The following is a 26,903-nucleotide window of genomic DNA, read 5'->3' on the forward strand; positions in this document are numbered from 1 at the left end:
GTACTTCCCTATCTCGAATGTAAATTTTTCTGAGTGCCATGTTCAAGAGATCATGAATAAAACATTGGACTTGAAACGAAGCTGTTATAGATTTCAACTGATTTGGTTAATTGGGAGCGACACACAGACATTAGGCGAGTCAGCTAAATGGCTACGAGCTAGGGAACATGTTTAATATATGTGTGGCTGTTCAAGACAAAACCCACAGGATAACTTAAAAAGGAGGGCGAAAACAAGTCAGATATTCTGCAGAGTGAATTCAGTGTGAGTGTGTGTGCATGTGTGTAAACCTGTCTCTAGAAATTTTCCACTCACGTTCATCATAAAAAAACACAACTTAAATTGTACGCTCCCTACCTCAGTGATGAACGCCTTGGCAGTGGCCGGGCTCATGAACAGCACAGCCCTACGGAGTGTGTCTCTGTAGCGGTGAAGCTCCTCCACGCGCATGGTCCTGAACAGACTGGTGATCATCATGTTGATGTTAGACTCAACCTTCTGAAGGGACACATCCATGCCTTGCTGAGAGGTCCGGTCCAGGAAATCCTCAATACCTCGGATATCTGTTGAAAAATAGGCGCAGAAAAGTCAGACCCACTACATGACAAGCAAAAGTGCCTGGTTTGCATGGTTTGATATAAACATAGTGAATCTTGGTTTTTCATCTCTCCCTGCTGATTATCTGAAGGTATGTTTACTTATTCTCAAATTGATACTTCCCAGACTTGGATTAGCCAGGAGACAAGGAAAATTGCAGTGCCGAGGCGCTCAACAACAAGGACTGAGCTCCACTCCACTACAGTGTTTTTAATGGATCAGAGTGCAAATAACTCATGACACTCTTAAGAGTTTTCGATTAAGGTACCAACCCATAGTAATTATCTCTATTAAGAGATTATTTTTCTGTGATAACAAACTAGGGGGCTGGTGACAGTACTTTTTCAAACTGGACTCCTCTGTTCTTAATGAGCTACACTTCAGGTCAAGGTAATGCAAATTAAGGCACTGAGGATGTTGCTAATGATGTCAGAGGAGGCGTGTGGATGTGGATGTGTGCGTGTAAAAGCAACATCCTAATGATGTATTTGATAAAGACAATGGATGACATTGCCGTCACTGCCAGTGTCGTGACTGAGCAATTAAGTGGATTGATGAGACTTGTTAAGGCCTGGAGGGCTTGGGCACTGGCGTGATAGCATCCACGCCAAATTTTGGAGATTTAACAACAGCGAAGATTAAAGACACCGCAGAAAGACATTGATTTAGAATGCAATTAATCAAGAAACAGGACAACCCAAGGCACATGCATGGTTAATGGTGCTGCTAACAATGTTACACAGAATACTAGTTCAGAAAATCTTGGACTGGACTGGACAGTGTTTGTAAATCAGATGTCACACCCACACAATCTACCATCATCCCTAACACGATCTCATGGACAACATTATCAAGCCACTGAAGTCTTATAACAGCAACAACATTATTGTGGGCAGTGTAATCATCATAGCTCATCATTGCTGGATCTCCCAAAAGGCCATGTAATGCAAACCAGTTGTAAAGCAAAGTACAAACGCTCATATTGTATGTGGACAGATATTCAGACAAATGGATATGTAAGGTACACACACACACACACACACACACACACACACACACACACACACACACACACACACACACACACGTGCATGTTCACAAATACAAATGCACTGGTAAAATCATGTTAAGTGTAATTCTTGAAATGTTTGTGAAAATGATGAGAGAGAGAGCACGTTATGTGATTATGAAATGTATTCCTGTTGATAATGTTAATTCTTGCTGTCTAATTTCAATATTTGCACTTATCTTTCTGCGTACGTTTCCGTAGCCCATTTTCTGTTTGGTCAGTAATTAGTTTTTTCTACCTGGTTTTCCTGACTGTGTTATCGGCTATTTTGTACCTGATAGTCTGTCTGTCTGTCTTTCTGTCAGCTATTCTCTCTGTCTGCTGTCGTGCTGAAGGACTGGCTCGTCAAGCTTTATTTGCCATCATCAATCCATTTTCTACCCTGGCTTAGAGGACAGGTTGTGTGGCTGATCCATTTGCTGTTCTTCACTCTGCAGAGATCTAAACCCGCCCCCCCCCCCCCTTCTCTCTCCCCTATCAAGAAAGAATGGAAATCCAAATACTAAACTTGCATGGATTGGAATATTAATGTTCAAAATTATGTGAGAAATCACATCGACCCCATACAAGGGCAGTCTGGCTTAGCCTATGACCTCTAGTTACAATTTGCAACAAGCTGTCTGAGGGAAAGTTCTATGACCAGATGTCAGCAAACACAGCGGAGAGTGGGAATAACAAAATGCTGTTATGGCAATTTCTTATGGAACTGCACTTTCTAGTTTGACACATTAATAGTCAAAGCCCCCCACAATCCCTCCGTCAAAGTTTACATTAACAGGACAAAGCTGCAGTCTGTACCACTCTCCACTACTGAGCGGATCATTGATCGTCAAGCTGGTTTCTATCAGGAAGCTTCAGGACACTATGGACGATAAAAAGGCAGGTAACCTTGCCCAACCAGGCAACCATCTGTTTGAAAACCGGTCCTCTGAGAGACAGTACTGGTCCATTAATACCATGATCACCCCAAGTGCTGTCACTTCACTGACAGTCTTTCCAACACATATTGCACATCGGCACAGTCCCAGACCTCTTCAGCCTTATCAAACAAATGATTGTATTCCCCACTGCAGTATCAGCACAAATGTTTTATATTGAATAAATACAATTTCAGTACAACCCTGTGTTGGTTCAAAAATGTCATGCGTTCTGAATTACAAGTCAAGTGCAATAGATGACTAAGTTCAACAATATGTATGCAAAACATTTATATTCCCAATGCGCATTTTATTATCTTCTTTGAAATGTTTGAGATGCTGCATGAGTAAACCCATTTTGCAAAGAAAACTCAACAAGTTGGAACAGTTCCCATAATTCCCCACAAGAGTAAAACCTTTGCAGTGGCTTGTTTGTATGGTTCAGTTTTCTGTGTCACTTTCTCCATTTACCAGAGCTCCTTCCTTCTCCCTCTACCCCATCTATTCTCCAAGTCCCTGTCTCAAAGTGAAAGCTAGAGTTAATGTAGTGTAGCAGCCAACAGCACGCAGGGATTTCACCTGCATGTTCCCAAGCTCAGTGGTACTCAGTCTGTGTTAAAAAAAAAATCTACTCTCCGTTTTCCCCCGCTTGCCGTCCCCTCACTCCTCTGTCTTCTCCTGGCTTTCATCTGAAAGCTCCCTGCCCCCTGTGCTTGCTTTCTGTTCTTTCTGGATGAATCACAGATCAGTGCGTATGCTCACTGGCACTCAGGGAGGAGGGTCAGTTATGTTACGTCCATGGACTGAAGTGACACTTGTGGAATCTAAGCAAACACAGATGAGTGGACACTGGACAGGTATAAAATCAGGAATCTTGTCTAGGGGAACACAATAAAATGGTGGCTACTCAGATAATATCAAGAATTAACTGTCCTCCTCATTTCAAATTTACCATGAGCCAAGTGGATATTAAATATTCAAGTAATATTAATTGCTAAAGAATAAAGGGGAATAGGAATTAAACAAAACATAGCTGGAGTCTTGACCTGAGGATGGATGGTGACAGCGGAAACACTGTTGTGAACTCTACTTTGGGAAATAATGAAATGGCCCAACACTCCGAAAGGATGTTAACACATCTCAGTATTACATGGGGATCCCCTGAGTGTGGAGTAAGGCGGAAACATCAAACATCTGCAAATGAGATTCAGCCTCTGTAACTCCCTGCTTGTCTGTCAGAGACTCCCAATTCCCCGCTCTCCTTTTCCCAGTCTCTATGCTTCATTTGCAAAATCTTTCCTCCTGCAGAGAACCCCTGCATGTGAATTTAAAGGCCTATCTCCATCCCCTCCCTCCAGCTCTTTATAAGACTCCCTTCTGCTGCCCAAGCATTAAAAGCTTGGTTTAGTAACTTTTTTTTAGAAATATATCTGGGAATGTTGATGCCTGTCGGTACTGGTGTTAGAAAGAGATGATCTATGAGAAATCCAGCACTAAGCATTGGTTTAGATTCTCAGCTTTCATTCTGAAACCAGCGACAAAACCTGAGTTTTATATATGTTTACGTAGATTTATCTGCTTTCTGCAAAATCATTGGACTAAGATAGCGGATTTGGGGCATGCATATCTTGGTTGACAGCTCTCTCAAGCTTCAACAATGAGTTCTAGAGGAAGATGATCAACCACCCATTCCACATTCTAAATTTGGATGTGTTGGCTCTAAATGACTGTTAACATGGCAGTCAGCAGAAACCCCAATGCATGGGAAACTGTACAAATGCAGAATCCATCCTTTTCCATGTATACCTCCACTTTTGTTTAGTTCTGATAAGGCCATTCTAGAACTGTTGTGTTATGCATAAAATCTATAAACCAGTCATACTGGTGGGGGGAAGGTGGGTGCAAAGATCTTCAAAAAATACATTCTTAATGAAGGGAAAGTAGGTGTTCCTTTCATGCACAACTACGCTACACCCTCACTTGAAGGCATTATTGGAAGAAGAAAAACTATTTTCACTCTAAATTCATTTATATATTACCTAATAAAGACATTATCTGTCCGACAACACCTAATGTTATGTCTTTCTACAGAAAGGCTATTCTCCTTACCCCTGCCCCAGGCTTTTCACTGTTGTGTTGCTCAAAGGCAAATGTTCTTAGATATGAGCTGCTTCTCAAAAGGAAAAAAAGGAATGTGGCCTGAGTCACATAGAATGATATCTCTGTCCTCAGTCCCACCTGAAATGCTGTAATGTTGAAGTACCCAGCCCCAGGGATCTGAACCTAAACTTAGGAAGTTTACCTTTATATAGAAAATAAAATGCTGTAGGCCCTAAGCAGCTGTCGGTCTGCCTGCCTATTGCTCAGTAAATCTTCTATTCCTTCAGAACTAAGTCCCCATCTCTGTCCATTCTACTGCTTTATTTCTCTCTCTCTCCTCTTCTAAGCCCCAGGCATTTTATTGGCCGCATCCCTATGGAGAGCTTAACCAACACTTAGATCTCATCTCTGTATGAAAAGCTTGGCACCTTTTAGGTGTGCATCACCTTCCCTTTCTCCTCAAATCTTCTCTGGCTCATAATCCACCGCCCCCAAACCCCAGACACAAGGCCTCTTTTCTTTCATGGACCATAAATTATCTATGCTTCTCTCTCCACATGCTTACACTCTCTTGTCTTCATCTGCTATTTTCTTTCCCTGTCCTTTGTCTGTTTATATGTTCCTTACTTATTTCCTGCTCCCCTATGAGTAATCACGCATGCTCCATTATTATCACACCCACTCTGAACTGCACCTATCAGTTGTCTCTCACTAATTAACTGGGTTAAAAAGCACATTTGCATGTGATCTGGGATGTTGCACTGCTTTCCATCCACCCATCTAGCTAAGGACTGTATAAACTTTTGCTGTTGCTGCCTGTTCCTGCGATTATTGGGCGAGATGAGGGGAACACCCTGGAAAGGTCACCAGTCCATCACAGGTCTAGACAGACAAACTCAACCATGCTCCAAATCACACATTCTGTTATTTTGGGGTTCCCAAATCACCTACAAGAATTAAAACACATGGAAAACACAAGTGTATGTTGTGGTGTCAGTTTGACATAGCTTTCCCATCTCTTAACTTCTCCATCTTATTTGGCGTTAATCCTCTCTTCTCTTTTTTTCTATTGTTGGCCTCTTTGAGTCTTGGCAACTAACAAACATCTGTCTACCAAAGATCCAGACCTTCAGGGTATCATCTGTCTTGTCTGTAGAAACTTTAAGGTTTTGGCTTACATACTGTAAATGTTTTCCTGGCTAGTCTGCTCTGCCGCCATATTCTGTATGCTGTTAAATTCTCCTTCATATCTCCCCTTACACTGCTTTGAGTCTGTCTCTTAGTCTCTTTTTTTGCCATCTCTCTAACTCCATTCACTGCCAGCTACAGTTCACCTGAAGTGTCCTCAAAGGATACACACCACTAGTCTGAGGTCATGCCTTTTTGCATGCCTTTTTTTTTAATGGCGTACCTGATTTCTACAAAATCTGGCCTCAGATATGCATCCCTATCCATTGCTACTTTAGCGTTTTTGTTTTCTTCTCATATTCATTCACAGTCTTTCATCTCCCTTTCTGTTTATCTCTCTGAAGTCTAGATGAGATAAAGAAGTGCCTGACCTCCCTTTATAAACCTTTTAGATTTGTGGCGTTTGCCTCTTTTGCTCACCAGTGTTCCTGTTTGTTTGCGTACCTCTAAGTCCTCTTTCATTGTGAAATATCCCAGATTTTTCTCGGCTTTGGTTCACGGGGCTACTTCTGTGCTTTGGGCATAGTTGGCACTTGAAAATGGATTATAGCATTTTCAGTTTATTTTTCATCCATCCACTTAAAAGTTGTGTGTTCAGTGGGAACTTCTTGATTACTTTCTAATCAACTATTCATCTATGTATGTATCCAAGTATTTATTCATCAGCCTTTTCATCATCTTGAAACTTTGGTCTCGGTCTCCTCTATAAACGTCCTCAAAATTAATCCATGTCTTTGTGGTCTCATCTTTACTTTTCTTCCTCCCTCACTCAATGTCCTCTATTCAAGTTTTACAGCTCATCACTTTCATTGGAGGCCAAAATAAAGTTCCTTGTAAAAGGCTGATCATTTCACAAAGGTTTGGCTCATTAATTCTACTTGAAATTCTTCCTCTCCACATATACACTGTTCCTGATGTGTAGTCAATAAGAAGTTAGTTATCAACTACATAAATATAGCTTCAGAAACCAACATAATCAAACAGGTGAACAGCGGTTGATACATTACCACTAACAGCTCGCGTAGTCTGTCTAATATCGACCTGGAAAGCTTATTAAGGTCTTTATCAGGCCACAGCATTTAATTATATGATCATATCATTTATACTTATGGTCTTAGTCAAACTCATATTGGTGTATTGCTGCCCATGTGAATGTAGCTATGCAATGTCTGAACTGCTACCATTTTTAGCACTTTATTCAACAGTATTCAATTTAGTTAATTTATCTAATTTAGTGTGTTTTTAATTTAATTATTTGCTTGTATATGTTTTTATATGTTGTTTTAAATGTTGTTTCTTGTTGTCTTTTTATATGTTATATGTACGCACCAAGGACCAGAGCAAATTCCTTTTAAGTGTAAACTTAATTGGCGAATAAAGCTCTTATCAGAATATTCTTTATTATAAAGCTCTTATCAGAATAGCCTTTGACTGTTGGTTTTGCTAGTATAACATAACATGTTGTTTTAATAATATTTGGACAAAATGTGTGGAGATTTTCCATTCTTATTCATTATGTGATCACTATGAAACCTCAGTTTAAATTTACATGAAATCACTACAGCTTCATTGTGTTTCAAGCAAGTGATAATACTTAAGTAAGGATTGACCCAAGGACATATCCCTTGATGGGAGTATAACCCCAGAGATCATCGCTAAAACCAAATCCCCTATTCCCTTAAGTAGCCTATCTTTTAAAATAAAACATCTCTGTAACAACTGTCTGCATATCTACACTGACATGAGATGACTAGAATGACAATATAAAAAGATAATGACAACCAGTCAGTTAATTCTCTGTTCTGAATCAGATTACGTTTCCAATGCAGTGTCCTCCAATATTTGACTGCCTGACACTGCAACAGCAAGAACAAAGACAGCAATAAATCTCCTAGTGTGCCCTTTCATACACTGCCCTCTATGTTCCTGCCATTGCCCACCTTGGCAAGTCAAACAAACATGTCATCGACATACAAGTACATACACACACGCACTCTCCAGTTATAGTAGTAAGATAAGATGAGTCTGTTTGACATGTTTACATACTTTATAAAGACCACAGAGAGATGGAAAGCATACCCCAATTTCCATTTTTATTTGATTTGCTTGACTAAATTGCTTTGTGATTGCTCTGGGAGGCACCCCAAATGCAACATTAAGCTTCCCATCTTACATGACTCATACAATGACCCCAAAAGATAAGTGGCTAAAATTAGCATTTTGCATCATGGGATGGGATTTTAATATTGAAATAGCGTATGAAAAACATTTCCTTTCACACGCTCCCCCCCAAGTTCCAGCTAAAGTCTTGAGCAGAGGGAATTTTGGCAGAACTCCAACTGCAAAGAAGAGAGAGTCAAACAGAATACATTGGTACAATTTACTTTTCGCCTAATTATTGCTCCTCATGTGGAACATCAGCTTTGAAAGTGCAACATCCACCTCTGTTAATGGGATGTCCTTTGAATGTCGCTCTTCACCCCCCCACCCCAATACATTTAATCTGAATACCAGCAATTGTATTGTTATTTTCCTGAGAGAGGACTGACAACTTAATAAGCGTCACACTTTCAGCAGCTCTTTCGTTTGCCTGTAACCTTTTTCTGCTCTACCTGAGTCCCTCTTTTCATTGGCTAAAAGCAAAACTAAACAAATCATCTTAATGTCAACAATGTTATTAGCAACAAGTGGTACTCGCCACATTTGCAAAACAGAGTATTGTCCTGCTGTAGTTCATTTTGGATCATCAACAATGTCCCAAACGGCTTGTCACTCATATTTTATAAAATTCATTTTATAAATTGTGGAAACAAGAAGCCTGATGAATGTGTTATAAGTTATAGGTGTGGGACACTGAAGAGGAAGGAAGATAGCTGGAGAGGAGACGCAATAAGTGGGAAAAGGACAGATAATTCAGAGAAAACATGTGTTCTCTGTGTCTGGAACACACCAGTAGTGCTGAAAATAAGGACTTGGACAGTAGCACCATGCTTCATTTGAGAGAACACACTTGACTGTCTGTTCTCTGAAGAACTCTCCTTGCACTGAGACAAGTCCTTTTGGGAATACTGCTATCTTCTTAAAAGGCCAGAATTCTCCCTCTATCTCCATCTCTTTCTACCTTTCTCTCTCTCTCTCTCTCTCTCTCTCTCTCTCTCTCTCCCTCTCGTTTTCTCTCTCTCTCTCTCATGCTCTCTTACTCTATCCCCTTTCTTCTTGAGCGGGATGCGAGGCCTTTAGGGAACAATGGTGATATCTTTAAAGGGCCTTCTGTGGTAGAGAGAAGCTCACAGCCAAAATGCAAAGGACATATGTGCTGAATCAGTGGTCACAGAGCACAGAGGGGATGGAGGGGTTTTAGGGGTGAAACTGGAGGAACTGTGTGTTTGTGTAAATGTGTGGGAGTTTCCCAATCACTCATAGGGAAAAATGTTGGGACTATAGTCTACCTTGGTCTACCTTGGTGGAAAAGTCGGTCTTCAGAATAAATTTGGGCGAAATTGACGTATGTGTAAAAATTTTTCCTATCAGGTAAGTTGATAGTTGAAGTTGTTGGTATGTAACGGAGGTTTGCACCCCAAATAATTGTTTTTGTGTAACAGAATGATTGTTATCTAACCATTTTAAATTGACTACACCAGATTTAGCAACTATGAATCATGGCTGTATACTGTATGTATAAATATTTACAATTTACTGCGGCAAAGTTTAAAATGCCTTCTATCCATCCAACATCTCTTTATTGTGAGCTGTCATGAAACAAATCTGAGTGTGTTGCAAATTGTAATTGCTGGCCTTCCCTCTCTCAGGGCTTTGCCTGATTCACCAGTATCTGCAGAGCTGGATTTGGTGAAGGCGTACAGGTTACGGGCTGACTCAGTCAGCCTTTGTATCATCTTCCTACGAGGCTGGTGATGTTGCCTGTCCCACTGGTTCTCTCTCACTCCTTTTCTCATTTTTTGAGCAGTTCAGAGTTCCAACTTGTTAGTCCAATATAAAGAACAAAACAATTCATTCTCATAGGACCTTCTTGGCATGGCACAAACTCCAACTGTGCTCCAGCCAGACTCTCTGGAGCTCTGTCAACTGGCATATCCCCAGGTTTGTCACTTCAGTGGCTAATTATCAATCAGAGCCCAGTTCCCTGTGTGATATGAGCTCTGATCCTTCAATCATTCACACATAACACAATTAACTAACAAATGATGAATAGAATAAAAACATGATATAATATCATCGCATTTGTGATGAATTGTTTCAACAACAAAACAATAAATCTTCCACCAGTGACATCATGTGCCAGGACACGAGGCATGATGCCACTAGAATGTGGGCAAGACACACAATGATCAATGCATTCTAAAACATCAAATCTGATATGTATCGTCAGAAAAAATGTTTTTCCCCTAACTGTTTGTTTCATGACTAGGTAGCCCAACATGTAATTAAGAGAATACCATAGCAACACTGTGATATATCAATTACCCTATTTGAATTTTACCAGGCTGCAGTTTTTGATGTTCTTCGTGTCAATGTGCAATTTATTTTGTTTTATATAACTGCAGCCAGCTCATGGATTTGCTGGCAGGTTTTGGAATGCACCCATGACCCATTATTATTTCATTATGCACCCATCAATCAAACAATCTGTTGCTGTTAACCTCAGTCTTCATCTCAACTGCAGTGTCACAGCAGGTGTTTTCTATCAGCTGTCAGTGGCTGTGTTACCAGTTGTGATATCACTTATTGGGACATGGTCAGAAGTGAAGCGTTTACAGGAGATGTACTATATGGCTATGAGGAACCCTGCTTTATTTTGACAGATAAATAAATATGACATTTACATTACATCATCTAATGGTACAGTATGTGAAAGAGAGGGGAATAATTTGTTGGTAAGTAGATTAACATTACTTATTTTCCATCTCAAGTTTAAACATTACAGCACACAATTTTTGTGAGCTTCTGTCTTGAATTGGTCTCCAGCCCATTTGGACTTAGTTTTGTCTTTGACTTTGTGATTACGTATATCACAATCACAGTATTATATATATTTTTTACAGGGTTTTGTCAATTTCCTTTTTTATTGAGGTTATGAAAAGTATAATAAGAAAAAGCATATTGTAACATAAACATGAATTTGTTTTTTAAGCACTTTCCAAAAATAGACAGGGGAAGACACCAAAACACTATCATTGAAGAGGGCTTTGAGAATGGTGCTTCATACAACATGACAAATAAATCTTTTAAATCTTAAATCTCATAAAAAACACTTAATCACTGTATTATAAAGATAGAGTTAATGGACTGAAAAGAGAGATGCCCAAACAGAGAGAAAGGCAAGAGGCAAAGGTATGCAAACAAAAGCATTCCTGTCTGTGTGTATGCACTGTACGTGTTTAGAGGCAAGCGCGTGCAAGAGAGAGAGAGAGAGAGAGAGAGAGAGAGACAGAGACAGAGACAGAGAGAGAAACAGAGACAGAGGGAGGGCAGGGTCTGACTTAACCATACATCCATTAGCTCCCTAATGTTCGACCATGCTGTGAAACCATTGACACTCTTACTTCAGATATATTCAAAATTCACACAACACCAGTTTCACAGATTAGACCTTCTATGGATGCTAGCTGAAGTGAATCCTCTCTCATACCTACTGCAGGGCCCCATTCCTTCATGTAAATGATTCCAGCAGGGGAGGAGAGTATCTAAGTGCATTTTAAAGAGCAATCTCTCAATAACACTCAAAAAGAGACAGACAGACAGAGAGACAGAAAAACAAGTTTGCCTTACCGAAGTCAGAATCATAGAACAGGATGAACTTCTGCCAGCTGTACTCGGTCACCACCTGCATGATGACCTCATTGAGATAGACAGGTGGGCGGACCATTAGGGTGTAGTCATCTGTCCCAGGGACGCGACCGGTAGGCGGGCAGGCAGATCGGGCCGTTCCTGCTGGGGAGCGCTGAATAAAGAGGTGGGGGATGTGCATGGCATCGGCGAGAGTCTGAAGGCTGCCCGCTGACATGCAGCCAATAGAACTGACCAGAGCCAAAATACCACGGTTCATCAGCTCACAGGCTGGATGGAAAAGGAAAGGAAAGGATGCAGCGAAAGAGGAAGGAGAAGAGAAGAGAAAAAAGGCAAATATATTAACCATAGACAGTCGGCTGATTTTATGTACAAAATCATCATTTGCAAACACATTAGCCATGTCAGTATATTACTGCTTCTGTTGTGAAAGTGCACCCAGTCCCACAGTTTGTATTCTAACGGTCACCACAGTGCAGCACTAACTAAAATAGACAAGCATTAAGTGCCCTGTTTGTGCTCGTTCCCACATAAAAACTGTGTATATATTTTGACAGGCCAAAGCTGTTAATGTGATACACAAAATGTACCTACTAAAAACAAGGACTATGCGGATAATGAAGGACACACACAAGCACACACCAGAGAAAGGCAACAGAGAAAGAATATGTTTACTCCATGTTGCTGTCACATCCTACACTTTGAGCCTTTGCATCCATTTATCCATCCATTGTCCGCAATATATCTGTGTCTCGCTTGCTGAGGCAGCATTCTGAGCAATCTAGTCCAGATGTCCCCCCTTCCTAACCATGTCCTCCACCTGGGGGATCCAAAGATGCTCCCCGGACAGATGGGATGTATAATCCCTCCAATCTTCAAACCATTAAATTAATGGCTAAACAAATAAAACAGTGTTTAGACAGACGGTACCAAACTGTGAACATTACCAAGGGTTGATCACACCTCTCCACCTCCATTACACGCCTCCCTATAAAACTAGAATGTCAGCTGTCAAAAGATTCTAATCCTAACATTATGTATGTGACAGTGAAGGCGTGGGGTACCAGCATGGTTTACTTCATCCTGCATTCAGCTATTGCGGAAACCAGAATATTCTTTAACAATCAGAGAGGGAAGTGCTTTAGGTGAGTGAAATCCAATACTTAACTTCTGCTGAGTGCGAGCGCTGTGCAGTCAAACTAAACTAAAGCTTTAAACCAAAATGCAGAAGTGTGAACATTGTTGAAATCCATTTACCACCAAGCTACTACATTAATAGTACCCATACAGCATATTATAGCAAACTTGTATAAAGGTATATTTAACAGTGCATTCTGAAAAATATGTTGTACAAATGTTCCCTTTTGCCTCTGCAGTGGTTTTGGCACAGTATCACCACTTATTTCACCTTTCACCAGGCATCTCGTGCTGTCTGAAAAGCCTTTAACTCCTACCTTCTCATCCCAGTCCTCTCTTATTTTCTTTCTTGTCCAAAACACACCCTCTGAAAAGCTACCTTTCATCATTCCTGAGACGCAATCTTGCAATGATAGTCATTATACCACACATACACAAATTCTATCACAATCTTTCCTCTCCATCCATTTCTGTGGCATCTCATGGCCCACACGACTTCTCCTGTGCTGGACTTCATCATTTGTTTCTCCATTTCTTGTTGGTTTCAGAGTCACTTCGTAAAGACGAGGTGACAAAAACCGAAGGACAATTCAGTACACATAGAAATTGTGCAACGTCATTCTACAATGGCAAGAAAGCGTAACCTGAATTTTTTTGCAGCATCAGCATATGCCTGGATTTGCTGATGCGGCAAAAAATAAAACAATAGACGGAAAGAGAAAAGAAAGAAAAATGTCAGTATGGAGCAAAGGAATTAAGGTAAAAGGTGAAAACTGATTTATGGTGCTGAGAAAAGCAAAATAGAACATTACATTTCTGTGTGTGCGTGTTTGTGTGTTCGCATGTGCCATACAACACAATGGCCTTGTCTCCTGAGTCAGCCGTTGTATATTATTGTAAGTATTTACTCGTAAATCAAAATTACTCTTGAGATCCACCCTTAAATCAAGCGTATTGATAGAAGATAAATATCCTGTCATTGCAATATGAGGAGGTCATCATTTCTAAGGTTTGTTTGAGTTTGTGAATGTGTGTAGCATACCTGTACATATCCTATCATATACACAGAATGAGCTGTGCTGTATCACAAATCATAAGATACATAGGATACGTCTGTTTCTGTTGTGGTCATCAGCTGCTTTAGCCGCCCTCCAAGTCTGGCTGCAGTACATTAGCTTAGCATGATGAAGACATTGGCTAATGGAAAGCTTTGCTAATCCTCTACTTATTAGGGCACTTTGGAGAATTAGCGCCCTCATGCTCTCTACATCACACACTCTTAAGACTGTAGGGGGTTTCTAAGCACTAATGTTCTTTGCTAATGACTGAAAGGGCCTGACCAAGTCCGACATTTCATTATCAGGCTATACGAGGCAATGGTCAAGAGAGGGATACAATCTGGTTTTCCCCGCCACATCTGCCAGCAATTCACAGGGATTTCAAGGGCAGACTGTGGATTAAGATCTTGCTAGCATATTCTGGTTCTGTGCCGTGGTCTCTTCCTGCCTGCATGTGCCAAGGATAACTTCTATACCAGGTGTCCAGGAAGCAACCCCACTACACGCCCGAACCAAATCTTTGACCAAATCTTTTAGCAGCATACTGGAGTACTACTAAGACATATAAATATCCACTTTGCCAGTATACAAATCTGTGAAATCCAACCCATCAAGTTGTATCCGGGTGGAAAAGTGTTTCTCTCAATCAGACTTAACGGTAACAATTTTGAACATGAACTCGATTGATCCTGCCAGACAGTTAGAAATGTGGTTACTGAAATATTTTCCATGATTTATATATAGTCTAACAGTACATTTGAATATAATCTAGTTTGCATTAGCATGTTGAACATGTAGTGTATGGTATTGTCCATATGTGTGTGTGTGTATGTGTGTGTGTACGTGTGTGTGTTTGTGTGGTCTGCTGCAGAGCGTGTTCATAAGCTCTCCACGTATGTTGTAAGTCTGTCAGAATAAATGGACTGCAGGCACTTCACCTGCACCCGTGTGTGACCGATTCCTCTCTCTATCTGTGTCTCACAGCGCAGCTCCTTTAGCAACACACACACACACACACATGCACACACACACACACACACACACGCACACGCACACACACACACACAGGACACAGATAGACACAATCACACTGGTACACAATCCCGTTTTGTGACCACTGACTTGAAGAGAGAAAGGAAAGAAAAACTACAAAGCAAATAAATCAATAGATGAGACAATTTGCCTATGAGGAAAAATAAGATAATTTAAGACATTTTATCAGTCTAATTTCGATCTAACACCATCTAAAAATATAGTAATTCTGGTTGAAACGTTTGAGTCTGCTGCATGTTTGGCCATACCCAGCATCAGTGGGTGGAATGTTTAATCACTCATAATACTTCCCAGCCAGACAACAGACAAATTTGCCATTTTGATGTTAGACTGGCTTTGAAATATTGTTGCATCTCTATCAATCACATACACGCTGCAACCAGCAGTGTTCTTCCTGATTGAGGTTTGGCTGACAGGCAGGACAACTCAATTTATTTCCAACACAAGAGCTAAATTCCCTTACGTAAAGCAACAAACTGGATGACAAGCCACACTAGCTGGGCGGAGGATGAGGATGACCATGTAACTGTAGTTACACTATGATGTAGAGTTGGGTTTTGTCACAAATTCACTGGTATGGAGAGCGAAAGTCCCAACCAGTACCTCAAATGCGCTTCTAAGAGTGGATCTAAGAGTGAGCCTGTGTGTGTGTGTGTGTGTGTGTGTGTGTGTGTGTGTGTGTGTGTGAATGACCTACTTTTGCCAGTGTGTGTTCAGTGTATTCTTCCAGATCTGAAAATCCAAACTCCTGCCGTGCATTGTGCCAGAAGGTAAGCTTACCCACACTGCTGGCAATCTCTCTCAATCTCTCTCTCTCAATCTCTCTCTCTCTCTCTCTCTCTCTGTGTGTGTGTGTGTGTGTGAAGACAGTAGGTTCGGTGATATATAATCCTTCAGGGAATTATCACTAGAATTGGAGAATGAGCAAATGCTAACATGCCCTTTCCAACAAATTTATCACTGCAGCTGCATCACAGTGGCGAAAATATCAAACCAATGATTTCTCTACTTAGAAAAATCTTCCTCTGCCCCTCAAACACACAATCCGCTCCTGCTTCCTTCGTATCAAAAAGTACTTTTGGGAATATTTCTCTAGCATAAAGCAGCAAAACTTGGGTCCCCGTACCTCCTAACAGGTCTGGGGGCAGACAGAACCTTATCATACCAAGGTCACATGTTCACCTGTTGACATTAACATTTACAGGATCGCCTGTGGCCCCTTCATCTCGACACGTCTAACATCACCTGTTCCTGTCTCGCTTGAGTCTGTGACCGGGAGACGTAAACATTATCGCTTTAACACAACCTATCATTGTCTCCTCTCCTTCGTCCCTCTGTCTGCCCCTCACTCTGCTCCCCCTAACCACTGTATTTATCCACTTCCTGAACTCACTGTTATCACACTCTCCAGCTGAACGCCCTTGGTCCATTCTGTCTGGCCCCCCCAAACCCCCATATTCTCGTCCTCTGCATCCCTTTGACATCTCTTATTCAACTTGTGGGTCCTCCTCCTCTGGTATACCTCTTGCCAGATAAATGCTTCACATCCTGTTCTTGTCACAAATGTCTTTACCCCCTGATTTTCCCTTCCTTTACATTTTACCACCCATCCACACTAAACTACATGTTTCACTTTTCTGATACAGAAAAGTGAAACATGTAGTTTTCATGTAGTTTAAACATGTAGTTTTCTCAACATGTTTTCTGGCAGATTTAAACCAACAAGTGATGAGCCAATTCTCTCTCACGCTCATTGCATTTGGTTAGTTTGTTTCCAATTTGTATTCATCCATCTATCCAACCCTCCATCTGCAGATATAAGTCTCAACGTACACTCAGTTCATTAACTTTTTACAGTTACTGTTGTCAACAGCAAATGTAAACGTGGTAGGTGACTCCAGGGGAAAATCCTCTGACTGACTGAAGTGTTGAATTTTACATTTCTGGCAGAAGGAAACACTGCTTTGTTTGGAATAAATAATAGATGAGCTGGGCTGTTAGCTCGAGCTGTGACAGCCACAAAGCATGGAGAGACAAAGAAGAAGCCACCTACCCCGATTCAACTCAAAAAGGATACATTTCCATCAAAGGCAAGTCGCAGCAGAGATGACAAGTTTGATTAGTAGGTGACTTCAGGGAACTGCAGGTCAGTGACTTTACTGCAGATCTCCAATGATTCTACAACTACGATTCCCTCTTTTGCTTTACTATTCTTTATTCTTTGTTCAAGTCTTTCCAGACATAACATTGCATCTCTCTGGCGCACACAGCAGTCCAATTTCCCTCCTTCTCATCCCTCCTTTCCTCGTCTGCCTCAGCTGTCCCTCCTTCCTTCCGTCCACTCCTAATCTATTCAAAGAGACCTGACACTGTATATTTCTTTGTGTCCGAGCTCTATCCACTGCTAAGTCAAGGAGATAAACGTTTCCTCTGGAAGAGTAAAAGCTATTGTGTTTACAGCCCCGGGGCTTTCACTGCTATTACTTTGCCAGGATAGACCTTCGTCCTTTTCTCTTTGCTGTCACAACTGTGTCTCCACCTGCCGCATTCACTTTCATTCTCTTCAACTTTCCCTCACTTGTGTGGAACTGTTGGCCTTGAAAGGGATTCTAACATGAACAATCAGAAGCCATGCTCTGAAATGATTTATAGCACAGTCACATCCAAACTGATGTCTGCCTGGGCATTAACTGTTGCGTGTCCTCTACCTGTCTGTCTCGATCGATATGTGTCATGTCCTCTTTGTCAGCTGGGAAAATGAAGTCCTTTCCAGTGCTTTAATCCCATTTAGAAAGTGAGACTATCTTGGTCTGCCTATGTGTATGTAGCTTATCACTCATCATAATGCGATTAAAAGTGCAAGTACGGATCACAGTCAAATAACCGAGGAAGACATTTGCACAAACAAAGAAGTCATTGGATGTCTGAACTGCTCCCATGTTATTTAATTACACAGCATGACATTTTAACACCTGGGACCTCCATCTAGTTTACTGTAAAGTGCTAAAATATCTGTGCCTTCATCAGGAACAGAGTTCAGATATTTCACTGAGAGTTGTGCTTAATAATAAAATCTAATTCAGGAAACGGGAAAGGTTGAGTGGTATTTCATTCATTGAACTTAATGATTAGACGTGTTTACCAGTAAAAGTTATTCCCCGTGGCTAGGATGTATTTCCCAGGGCCTCAGACGGTATTGAGAGATGAAGCAACTTAATCAGTTGCATCTGTGCACAGAGTTTTTGATTTTTGACGAGGCAAGAGAAGAAGCAGGGAAGAGAGCGAGGAAATCAGCAGCACATTCTGGTTTCTGCAGAGAGTAACTTCAGGGCATGCATCCCATTGGAAAAGGTAGAACTGAAGGATAGAGAATAAGACAGAAAAAGAAATGACTACGTCAGGGTAAATAAGGGAAGGAAATGAAGGAAAGAGGGGCGAAAGAGAGACAGATGCAGAAGAATGCAAATCAGCAGGAGTGAGAGGGAGAAGGTAATGAAACAAGGGAAGGAAAGAGATGGATGAATTATGGAGTGACTGTGTTTGTGTGTGTGTGTGTGGGGGGGGGGGGGGGCTCCATAATGACAGATCACTCTATCTGAGAAGAGAGAGGACGCAGAACAGTTGGTGAGCCTGTAATATGAGACAGCGATTCATTAACAAGATCACCTGCAGATTCCTCACGTACCTCAAGACACAAAGGTGGCCTCACTTCTGTGCTTTTTTCTACAAAGATGGAAATGTGTTCTTATGATAAGTCCAAGAATAACAGTATTTCCTGCAAATGTTTCAAATCAACTGCTTTACTAGATGTTTCATTATATTACTAAAACACCTCCAAGTCACATGACCCTATGATCACTTAAGAGACTACTTTACATTCTAAGATCATTAATCCCTCATATATGAACGGTACATACACTCCCCAAAGTCGTGTAATACATACATACACAAATCAGCATGGGCAGTATTCTACATCATAAGTTGAGGCCTTAACACATATGAATGACTCATAAACATTCCTTAGTAAATGCACAAACACACACACACACACACACACACAGACACACGCACACACACACACACACACACACACATCAGGGAGTCTTCCCTTGGCCCAAGTTGCCGCAGCAGGTTCTTATATGCTGCTGCTTTTAATTAAAACGGAAGGTCTTCTTAGCAATAAGCAATGAGATGAGTCATAAGGGATATTATGCACACACACACACACAATGCAACCAGCTGCCCACGGTTGCCTCGATCACATTCAGATCCTGGTGCTGCCCCTCGCCTCCCATGCAGACACCTGTCCAACGCCGCACGCCAGCCACTGCATTATTTCATCCCACTATTGACCGCATTGCTCTGATTTGCTTTGCTTTTCCCAACGGTGGCCTGAATCAGAGCTCAACACGTAATCAAATACACGCTCCGTCCTGGCTCTGGGAACAGTGCGACGACCTTCCAATTCAGTCAAAATAGCAAAGCCTCCTCCAGTCGTGTAAAGCTCTCCCAGGAGAAGCTCAGGTCACCCTGACTTAATTGAATGATATTCATTTACCTTGACTTGCTATGTTTGTGAAGAAAAGAGCGTTCATTACTCTCTGCAGCTTTTATTCTTTCTTTATTCTTTCCCAGCACGTCACTCTCACTAGATTGTTCTATGCTCAAATCAGGAACGAACAAAGGCCACAACCACCTGATGAGACTGCATGACTGTAAAAGCTAAATCTCCTCAAAAGCTCATGTAAATGTGTGTGCACGGTACGCTCACATCTCCCTACACACACACACACTGTATGTCACTGTCCAAATCAGGTCATAAAAACCCACCTCACTTTATCAGGGGAGCATCTGGACGTTTTTGTTTTAAATACAGTAAATATATGAAATTAAAAGCTAAAGGGATATGAAATGTTTTGGTTTTGTTTGATAAAATCTTCTACTTAAATCTATTAAAATACAAAGATGTAAATTGAACGCTATAACAAAATATGCGTGTCGTATTGCTTTCAACTATCCCCAACTCTGTGGAACTGTTGACTTTTCCTGGATCTAATATATCTGTAATACATGTCTCTCTCTCTCTGTCTCTCCGCATCTACATGAGATCTGACATATCGGACACGGAGGCAGAAGTCATGCTGTGAAAAGGTAACACGGGGTTATGACACGTCTCAACACGGCTGTGATGAAAAGACAGGGGCAAAATGAGCCAGCTTTGAAGTGGCGGCGCCTGGCTCACGGCTCACCTTTTATTTTTACGGAGCATCCAGATGGTGGGAAAGAGAGGGATGGAAAGATAACTGACAGACAAGCGAGACCGTGTGAGAGAGGTAAAGAGAAGAGGGGGAAGGAGAGGTTAATGCAAGCTGACGTGAACAAGGTTAGGGCAAAGAGAGAGAGAGAAAGAGAGAGAGAGAGAGAGAGAGAGAGAGAGAGAGAGAGAGAGGGAGAGACAGAGACAGAGACACAGAGATAAAAGACGAGTGAGAGACAAGGGGAAGAGACAGCAGGGGCACAGAGAGTGGAGATTAAAGAAAGCAGCCATTTTATTTGGACACTTGAGGAACTGGGAAAACCACATAAGTACATGAGCGTGTCCCTACAGGTGTGTTGTTGCTATGGGCATGTGCAGGTGTGTGTGTGTGTGTTTATATAGGATGAGATGTCCCTCTAATGTATGTAGTGTATGGATTTTATGAGTGACTGTGTCTCTCACAGTGAAAGTGATAACAACAGTAACGCACAAATGCTCGCCAGCAGATTGCAGTGACATTCTTATTTTCAGCTGAACTCCATATTTGCAGTGGAAAAACACACACACACACACCCACACAAGCACACACACACACACACAAACACACACACTTAAAAGCATAATAAATGATGTCAAATGTACAAATGTTACACCACAGCCCAAAACGATGCCATCATGCTCTCTCTCTCTCTCTCTCTCTCTCTCTCTCTCTCTCTCTCTCTCTCTCTCTCTCTCTCTCTCTCTCTCTCTCTCTCTCTCTCGCGCGCTTTCCCTTTGACAGCAGGCTTGATGTCTTTTTGTGTTTCTGTAACAAGAATGAATGAGCTCAGTGTGTGTGTGTGAGTGTGTGAGTGTGTGTGTGTGTGTGTGCGCGTGCGTGTGTGTGGCGTCTCGTCTTGTGTCATTTCTGCTTAACACATTGTATGAGCGCTTCTGTGCGAGTGCGTGTCGGCATTGCGTGTGTGTTTCTATTTTGCCGTATGTATTTGCTCATCTGACAGATGGCGTGTGTGTGCACCCCCTCACACACACACCCCCCTTTGTGCCCCCCTTGAAGACCTACAGAGAAGGAGAGGAGCAGCGAGGGACTGATGTGTTTCAAGTTGAAAAGCGACAGCAGAATCTGTTCAAAGCACTCAGCAAAGCCCCTCTGCTGTCACTCTGTTGCGCCATAATTGAATGAGCAAATGTTTATAGCCAATCACACAGCATGAAAACATTAACAAACAGACATTCTTTGTGCTTTTGCTTCCTTGACAGTGGTTGCACTTGATAAATATCCACTTCCATTAAAGTGTCTGTCGGCTTTGGCTTTTAATGACGAATGTAATTCCGTGATGATTGCTGTTAGAACTGTTGGCGTGTTGAAAGCCTTGCCAGCGTCTGGTCTGCCAAGGCCTTCAGTTTCATCCTGTTTTCATCTCTTCCTCCTCCTCCGTCTGTCTGTTACAAGTGCACAGTATCAAGAATTCAATAACGCACGCCGCTCATCCTCATAATAAAGACTGACCCTGAGACTCGGAGGCAAGTGGATCCTGTGAGGGTGTTAGCGTGTGTGTGTGTGTGTGTGTGTGTGAACATTCAGCCAATCGCCACTGCAGGAAATGTGCAGAGCCGTGATTATGTCAGTGTAATTTCAATCATTTTAGATAAGGCTAATTTTAGCGGTGGCATCTGTGCGAATGTGGTGTGTTACTCTGACACACACAATCTCTTTCATTTCATGCCGCTTTCATTAAATGTCACAGTGTTAGTTGTGTGCGTGTGTGTGTGTGTGTGTGTGTGTGTGTGTGTGTGTGTGTGTGTGTGTGCTTGTGTCTGTCTGCTAAGCATGCAGAAAAGATAAGTGGATTAAGTATTTGTGGCCACATATTGTGTATCTGGTAGTTCTGTCAATATGGTGCAGTGGTTATCTATGTACTTTGCGTTGTGTGTGTGTGTTCAGAAATGAGAGAGAGAGACAGAGTGAGAGAGAGAGAGAGAGAGAGAGAGAGAGAAAGAGAGAGAGATGACGCAGTAAGACACCTCTCATCACTAGCCAAATGCTTTTTGACACACGATCAACGACAGCTACATCTACGTACAGCTGTCAGACTTCATTAGAGCGCTAAATCTAGTTACACATGTTCCAACTCTACTAAGTGTCACTATGGTTACAGGAGTAGGCATAATACAGTCTCACATACATGCATATTCAACAGTACAGAAACAGCAGTCCGCTCTACACGAGGTGAAAGTTTGATTTGTACTTCTTTTTGCCTTCTCCTCCGAGCAGGACTTGCAAAGATTCAATCATGGTTCCTGTAACATTCGACCATGTAAGACAATATTCATCCATCCATCCATCCATGTTGAAGGGACTCCAAGGAGCAGGATAGGAACTCAGTACGTAAACGAATGGCGATGATAATATATTAACATCACCTGAGACTGAAATAATCAGGCGCAAAATAATACCAATACTATGACAGAATAGTTGATTTATCGGATGTAACTTTATATCATTTCAGCTCAGAACAACAACAATAATAAGAGAAACGAGGTCCACTGAGAGTTGTGCAGAAACACGCACACACACACACACACACGCATTCAGCATTGCCATCGCATCTCATAAGGATAACAAAGTGATTAACAGCTAAATGAAAAAAACACAAACCCACAACCACAACCACACACACACACACACACACACACACACACACACACACACACACACATACACACATAGCATTATCGTGAAAGTGGGAAACAAATGTTTGGTTTTATTGCTTCATTTCTTGATATTAATTTGAATTTGATGTGTTTACCAAAACGCTGATTACTTTAATGAGCGCCGCGTTGTTAAGTGGTTGTTTGTGTGTGTGTGTGTGTGTGTGTGTGCGCCCCCCCGCCCACGGAAGAAAAACTAATTGAATTGAAACTATGATTGGAAACGACTGCTTATGACCATTTACACAACACTGGCTAAACAGAACTTCTACAGAAGATACAGAAGTAAAATGCCCAGAAAGTTCACAGCTGTTCTCTCAAACAACATTTCAACATCAAACAATGGAAACTGGGAAGCAACTGCGATAATTTGGAGCTGTATTCTGAATCGGAATATGATTTGTGCCAACTATTTCTTTGTCACCTGTCCTGTCAAGAATAGATCTTTTGTTACCTTTTTCAACTTAACAGTAAGTAGAAAATAAGCGGGAGGAAGTGAATCACTGTACTGCCTTGATTCTAGCTACAATGAACATAATAGAAGAATGATTTGATTTTAAAACTGCTGCACATATACAATGCACGCCTTCCTGTCCTTGTATGTCTCTGTGTGTGTGTGTGTGTGTGTGTGTGTGTGTGTGTGTGTGTGTGTGTGTGTGTGTGTGTGTGTGTGAGTGCGCGCTGGCTGGCTTTCAATTGCAGTGGAGTTTCTTTCTCTATCAGTGTGCGACAGCCTCATCGTGCCGCTGAGCTGTGCAGGCATGTTGTTAGATCGATGAGCTTGATCTCTACGTCCTCGACTACGCCGCCCACGCACACACGCAGACTTTCCACATTACAATGCCTCTGTCTCTCCCGAGGACAGGCGGAGCGCGGCGAGGGGGTTGGAACGACAAGTGTCAGGTACTAACAATGGCAGGTGTGGGTGGTCGAGTTAGAAATAGAATGACAACTTTGTGACACTGTAGTGAGAGTGAGACATGATAGGAGCTCAACCACACAGAACACCTGAGAGGGGAAGGAATGAGATAGTGAAGGGAGATATTTGAAGATCTCACTCAGAGATGGAGAGCTGAAGACCGGAAATGGGGTTTAAGATTGAGCTGAAACTTTCCTTCCTTCTTCTCTGCTTGTGAGCTTAGACTAACATTGTTTTGATGTTTTGCCGACGTCAGCAACAGCTTTTCCATCATTTGATAAATCGATCAATCTTTCACATGGAATTATAAATAGAACAGAACAGAGAGGTAGGGAAATTAAAGATCTTGCAATGAATGTTGAACTGATACTACATGACAAAGAGCTGAAGGTCAGGATGGACTTTACTCATGGTTATTAATTGTGGGAAATTGTGTTTTATACTTATCATTGGACTGGGTTGCATTTTTTTCTGAATTCTGTATGTCCAAGTACAAAAACCCAGTACATTCTGTATTTCTTGGTGTTCCTCTTACATAACTGGAAGATGATTGGATTGCCATGGGGAAGGTCATTTACATAACGCCTTGGTCATATAAAGTTTCACATTTTAAATAGCAGCAAGATCATTTTATATTTATTTTTAAATGAGACATAACTGCCCGGTACAGGTCAAGCATGCATTATCCTTGACCTGGGGGGTTGACTTCTGAGATTTCAGGGGCTAGATGACACACAAAGACAGCAATTAAAAGAAAAAAAAAAAAATTCTAGGAAACAGAATCACTTGGAGTGCCTGCGGTGTTCTGATGACTGTAAACAAACAGAAGGCCAGAGAGCTCCTGACAGCTGTGCTATAATGCAGCATAGGTCATGAGAGAACACACAGGGACGTACTGTGACCAAGCTTCTCTCAGGACAGAGTGCAGGCGAGCCATTCTGCCGTCGCTGCTGACCAGCCGGCCACTGCAGCGTCGAGGGAAGGCAAGAACAAGGACAAGTGGACAAGTGGCCATCTAAACCATCCCAAAAAATGAATCCAGGATGAAGTTATCCTGCTAAATTTGACTATAGTTAGTTAGAGACTCTACGGTGCATTTGGCCATCTGTGTTTTCTATGACACATTCTTCATGAATTTTGACATTAGACACGGTCGATGAATGAGGCCCAATGACTTTTCTGACCTTTGCATAACCTTTGACTCTTTCTCTTCTCTCCTCCACCTTCAAACATCTCATCCTGCCCTCCCCACCCCTACCACCTGTCCCTCCTCTGTAATCTCTCCCCCACTTCCCACCCCTCTCCTTTTCCCAACTCTGGGTTAGAAAGCAGGCAGATGCTGAGGTTTAAAGCCGTCATTTGGCTGGCTGTCAGCTCTTCAATCTCTTTGATACTTGTATATCTAGTCCCATCGAAAGACACCGTGATCCAATTTGAGCGAGCTGGCAACCTCTCAGACAGACGCCAGGTTTGCGACTACACAGTTTCTCAACGGCGCCGCTGCCATGTTGGTAAGGGTGCGTGTTTTTATTTAATATACTGCATGTAAGTGTGCTGGGATATGGGAGGGAGGGCAGCCAAACAAATTGAGTGATTTGCCATTTGGCAGCACAAGCACACACTCTCTCACACACTCTCAGAAATGCACACAGAATTTATTAAAAGTGGCACAATTTGAGGAGGTAAAGTTATCCGTCAGTGTACTTGATGTACCAGCGAAAACTGCTGAAAAGTAGCACTCACACATGTTCAGATGATTTATAAAGGTTATGAACTGATTTGGATGACAATAGGGGCACATTTGGGGGAGGAGGGTGGCGGGGGACTTCTGATCTATAAAAGGGGGGCGCGAAAGAAAAAGTTTGGGAACCACTTCACTAATGTATTATGTTTATTATATGAGATATTATTTCACTTTAGGCCAATATATTAGAAGGAGGCACATTTAGTCTAGGCTTGTTTCGGCCTTGGTGGAGGTATGGGCCGTTGAAATCCCGTCATTGCAATGATTTTCGAGCAGTCAGGCTCTTAACATGCAGTGGAGTTTCTGTTTCTGCAATAAAAATGTATTTCCAGAACTTTCTGTCACCGTCATCTTTTTTGTTGCCTTGGATGAGTGAAGGCTACAGTAACATGGAGATTGGCACTCACCAGATATACTGTAGATGTCAACCTGGAGACTCACAGCAGTGCTAAACTTGACTTATGTTGGTTACAATGCAGTCTAATGGTGACAATTCTCAACTCTCGCTATACTTGTGCTCGGTATGTTTGTGACACATTTTCTGGAGATTGGAGTTGTTTTCTCAATAAAAAGGAGCAGGGATACATAGATCAGGAATTGAATAGATCAACAAAGAATGAACTGATGAGAAAGGCAACTTCAGCAAGACAGCAGAGCATAGAAAGAGCTGAAAACAACAGTCTTTATGTTCCAATTCCTCTTACCTAACATAGATTTCCATGATGTGTATGTGCGTTCTGGCCTGCCACACGCTGTTTGAACCGCTCACTGATCTTTTTGTACTCATTTCCCTCTCTTCCGTGTCTGAATAGCGTTTTAAGCCTGTACCAGCTGACACACATTTTAAAGTCCAGATGTCTCTTTCTGAATGTGACGGCAGAAAAACAAGTTTCCTCTCTCAGCTGCAGACATCAAGGCAGGAAGCTCGTGTTAATAGGACAGCCCTTGTCCAAAACATCACAAGAAGGCAAAATCGCTCCAAGCACAAAAACATGATATTAAGTTTATATGGCATCGCACCAACAAAAATCATTACGTCAAGAAACGCAAACTGCCAACAGCACACACACACACACACACACACACACACACACACACACACACACACACTCATTGAAAAGTAGCAGTTTTAGACGATGAAAGACGCACAAGTCTAACGGAAATCACTAAAGAGAGCAGAAACGTTTCAAAATTGTACATGTGTGTGACACTTAAAGCATGCAAGCAATCTGAACGGTCAAACGGATAAAGCTTCCGCCTCGCCAGCCTCCAATAATCCCTGCTACACAAACCCTGGGAAGTATAAGCCAGAAATTACCACAGGAATTTAAGGATCCTTCAGCG

At 41.8% G+C, this 26,903-nt stretch overlaps 1 protein-coding gene across 1 annotated transcript in view; it reads right to left on the reverse strand.

The window, feature by feature from the left end:
• Positions 1 to 26,903, reverse strand: part of grid2 (glutamate receptor, ionotropic, delta 2) — a 351,200-nt gene that overhangs the window by 139,773 nt on the left and 184,524 nt on the right. The window contains exons 3-4 of the mRNA XM_076154034.1: positions 11,662 to 11,949; positions 358 to 563 (exon numbers count right to left, since the gene is read on the reverse strand). Coding sequence (XP_076010149.1) covers positions 358 to 563; positions 11,662 to 11,949 — 494 coding nt within the window. The remainder of the gene's footprint in view (positions 1 to 357; positions 564 to 11,661; positions 11,950 to 26,903) is intronic.

This window comes from Genypterus blacodes, unplaced genomic scaffold (genome assembly GCF_046128005.1).
Source record: "Genypterus blacodes isolate CSIRO-AG114 ecotype Tasmania unplaced genomic scaffold, CSIRO-AGI_Gbla_v1 ptg000061l_1, whole genome shotgun sequence".
Lineage (NCBI taxonomy): Eukaryota > Metazoa > Chordata > Actinopteri > Ophidiiformes > Ophidiidae > Genypterus > Genypterus blacodes.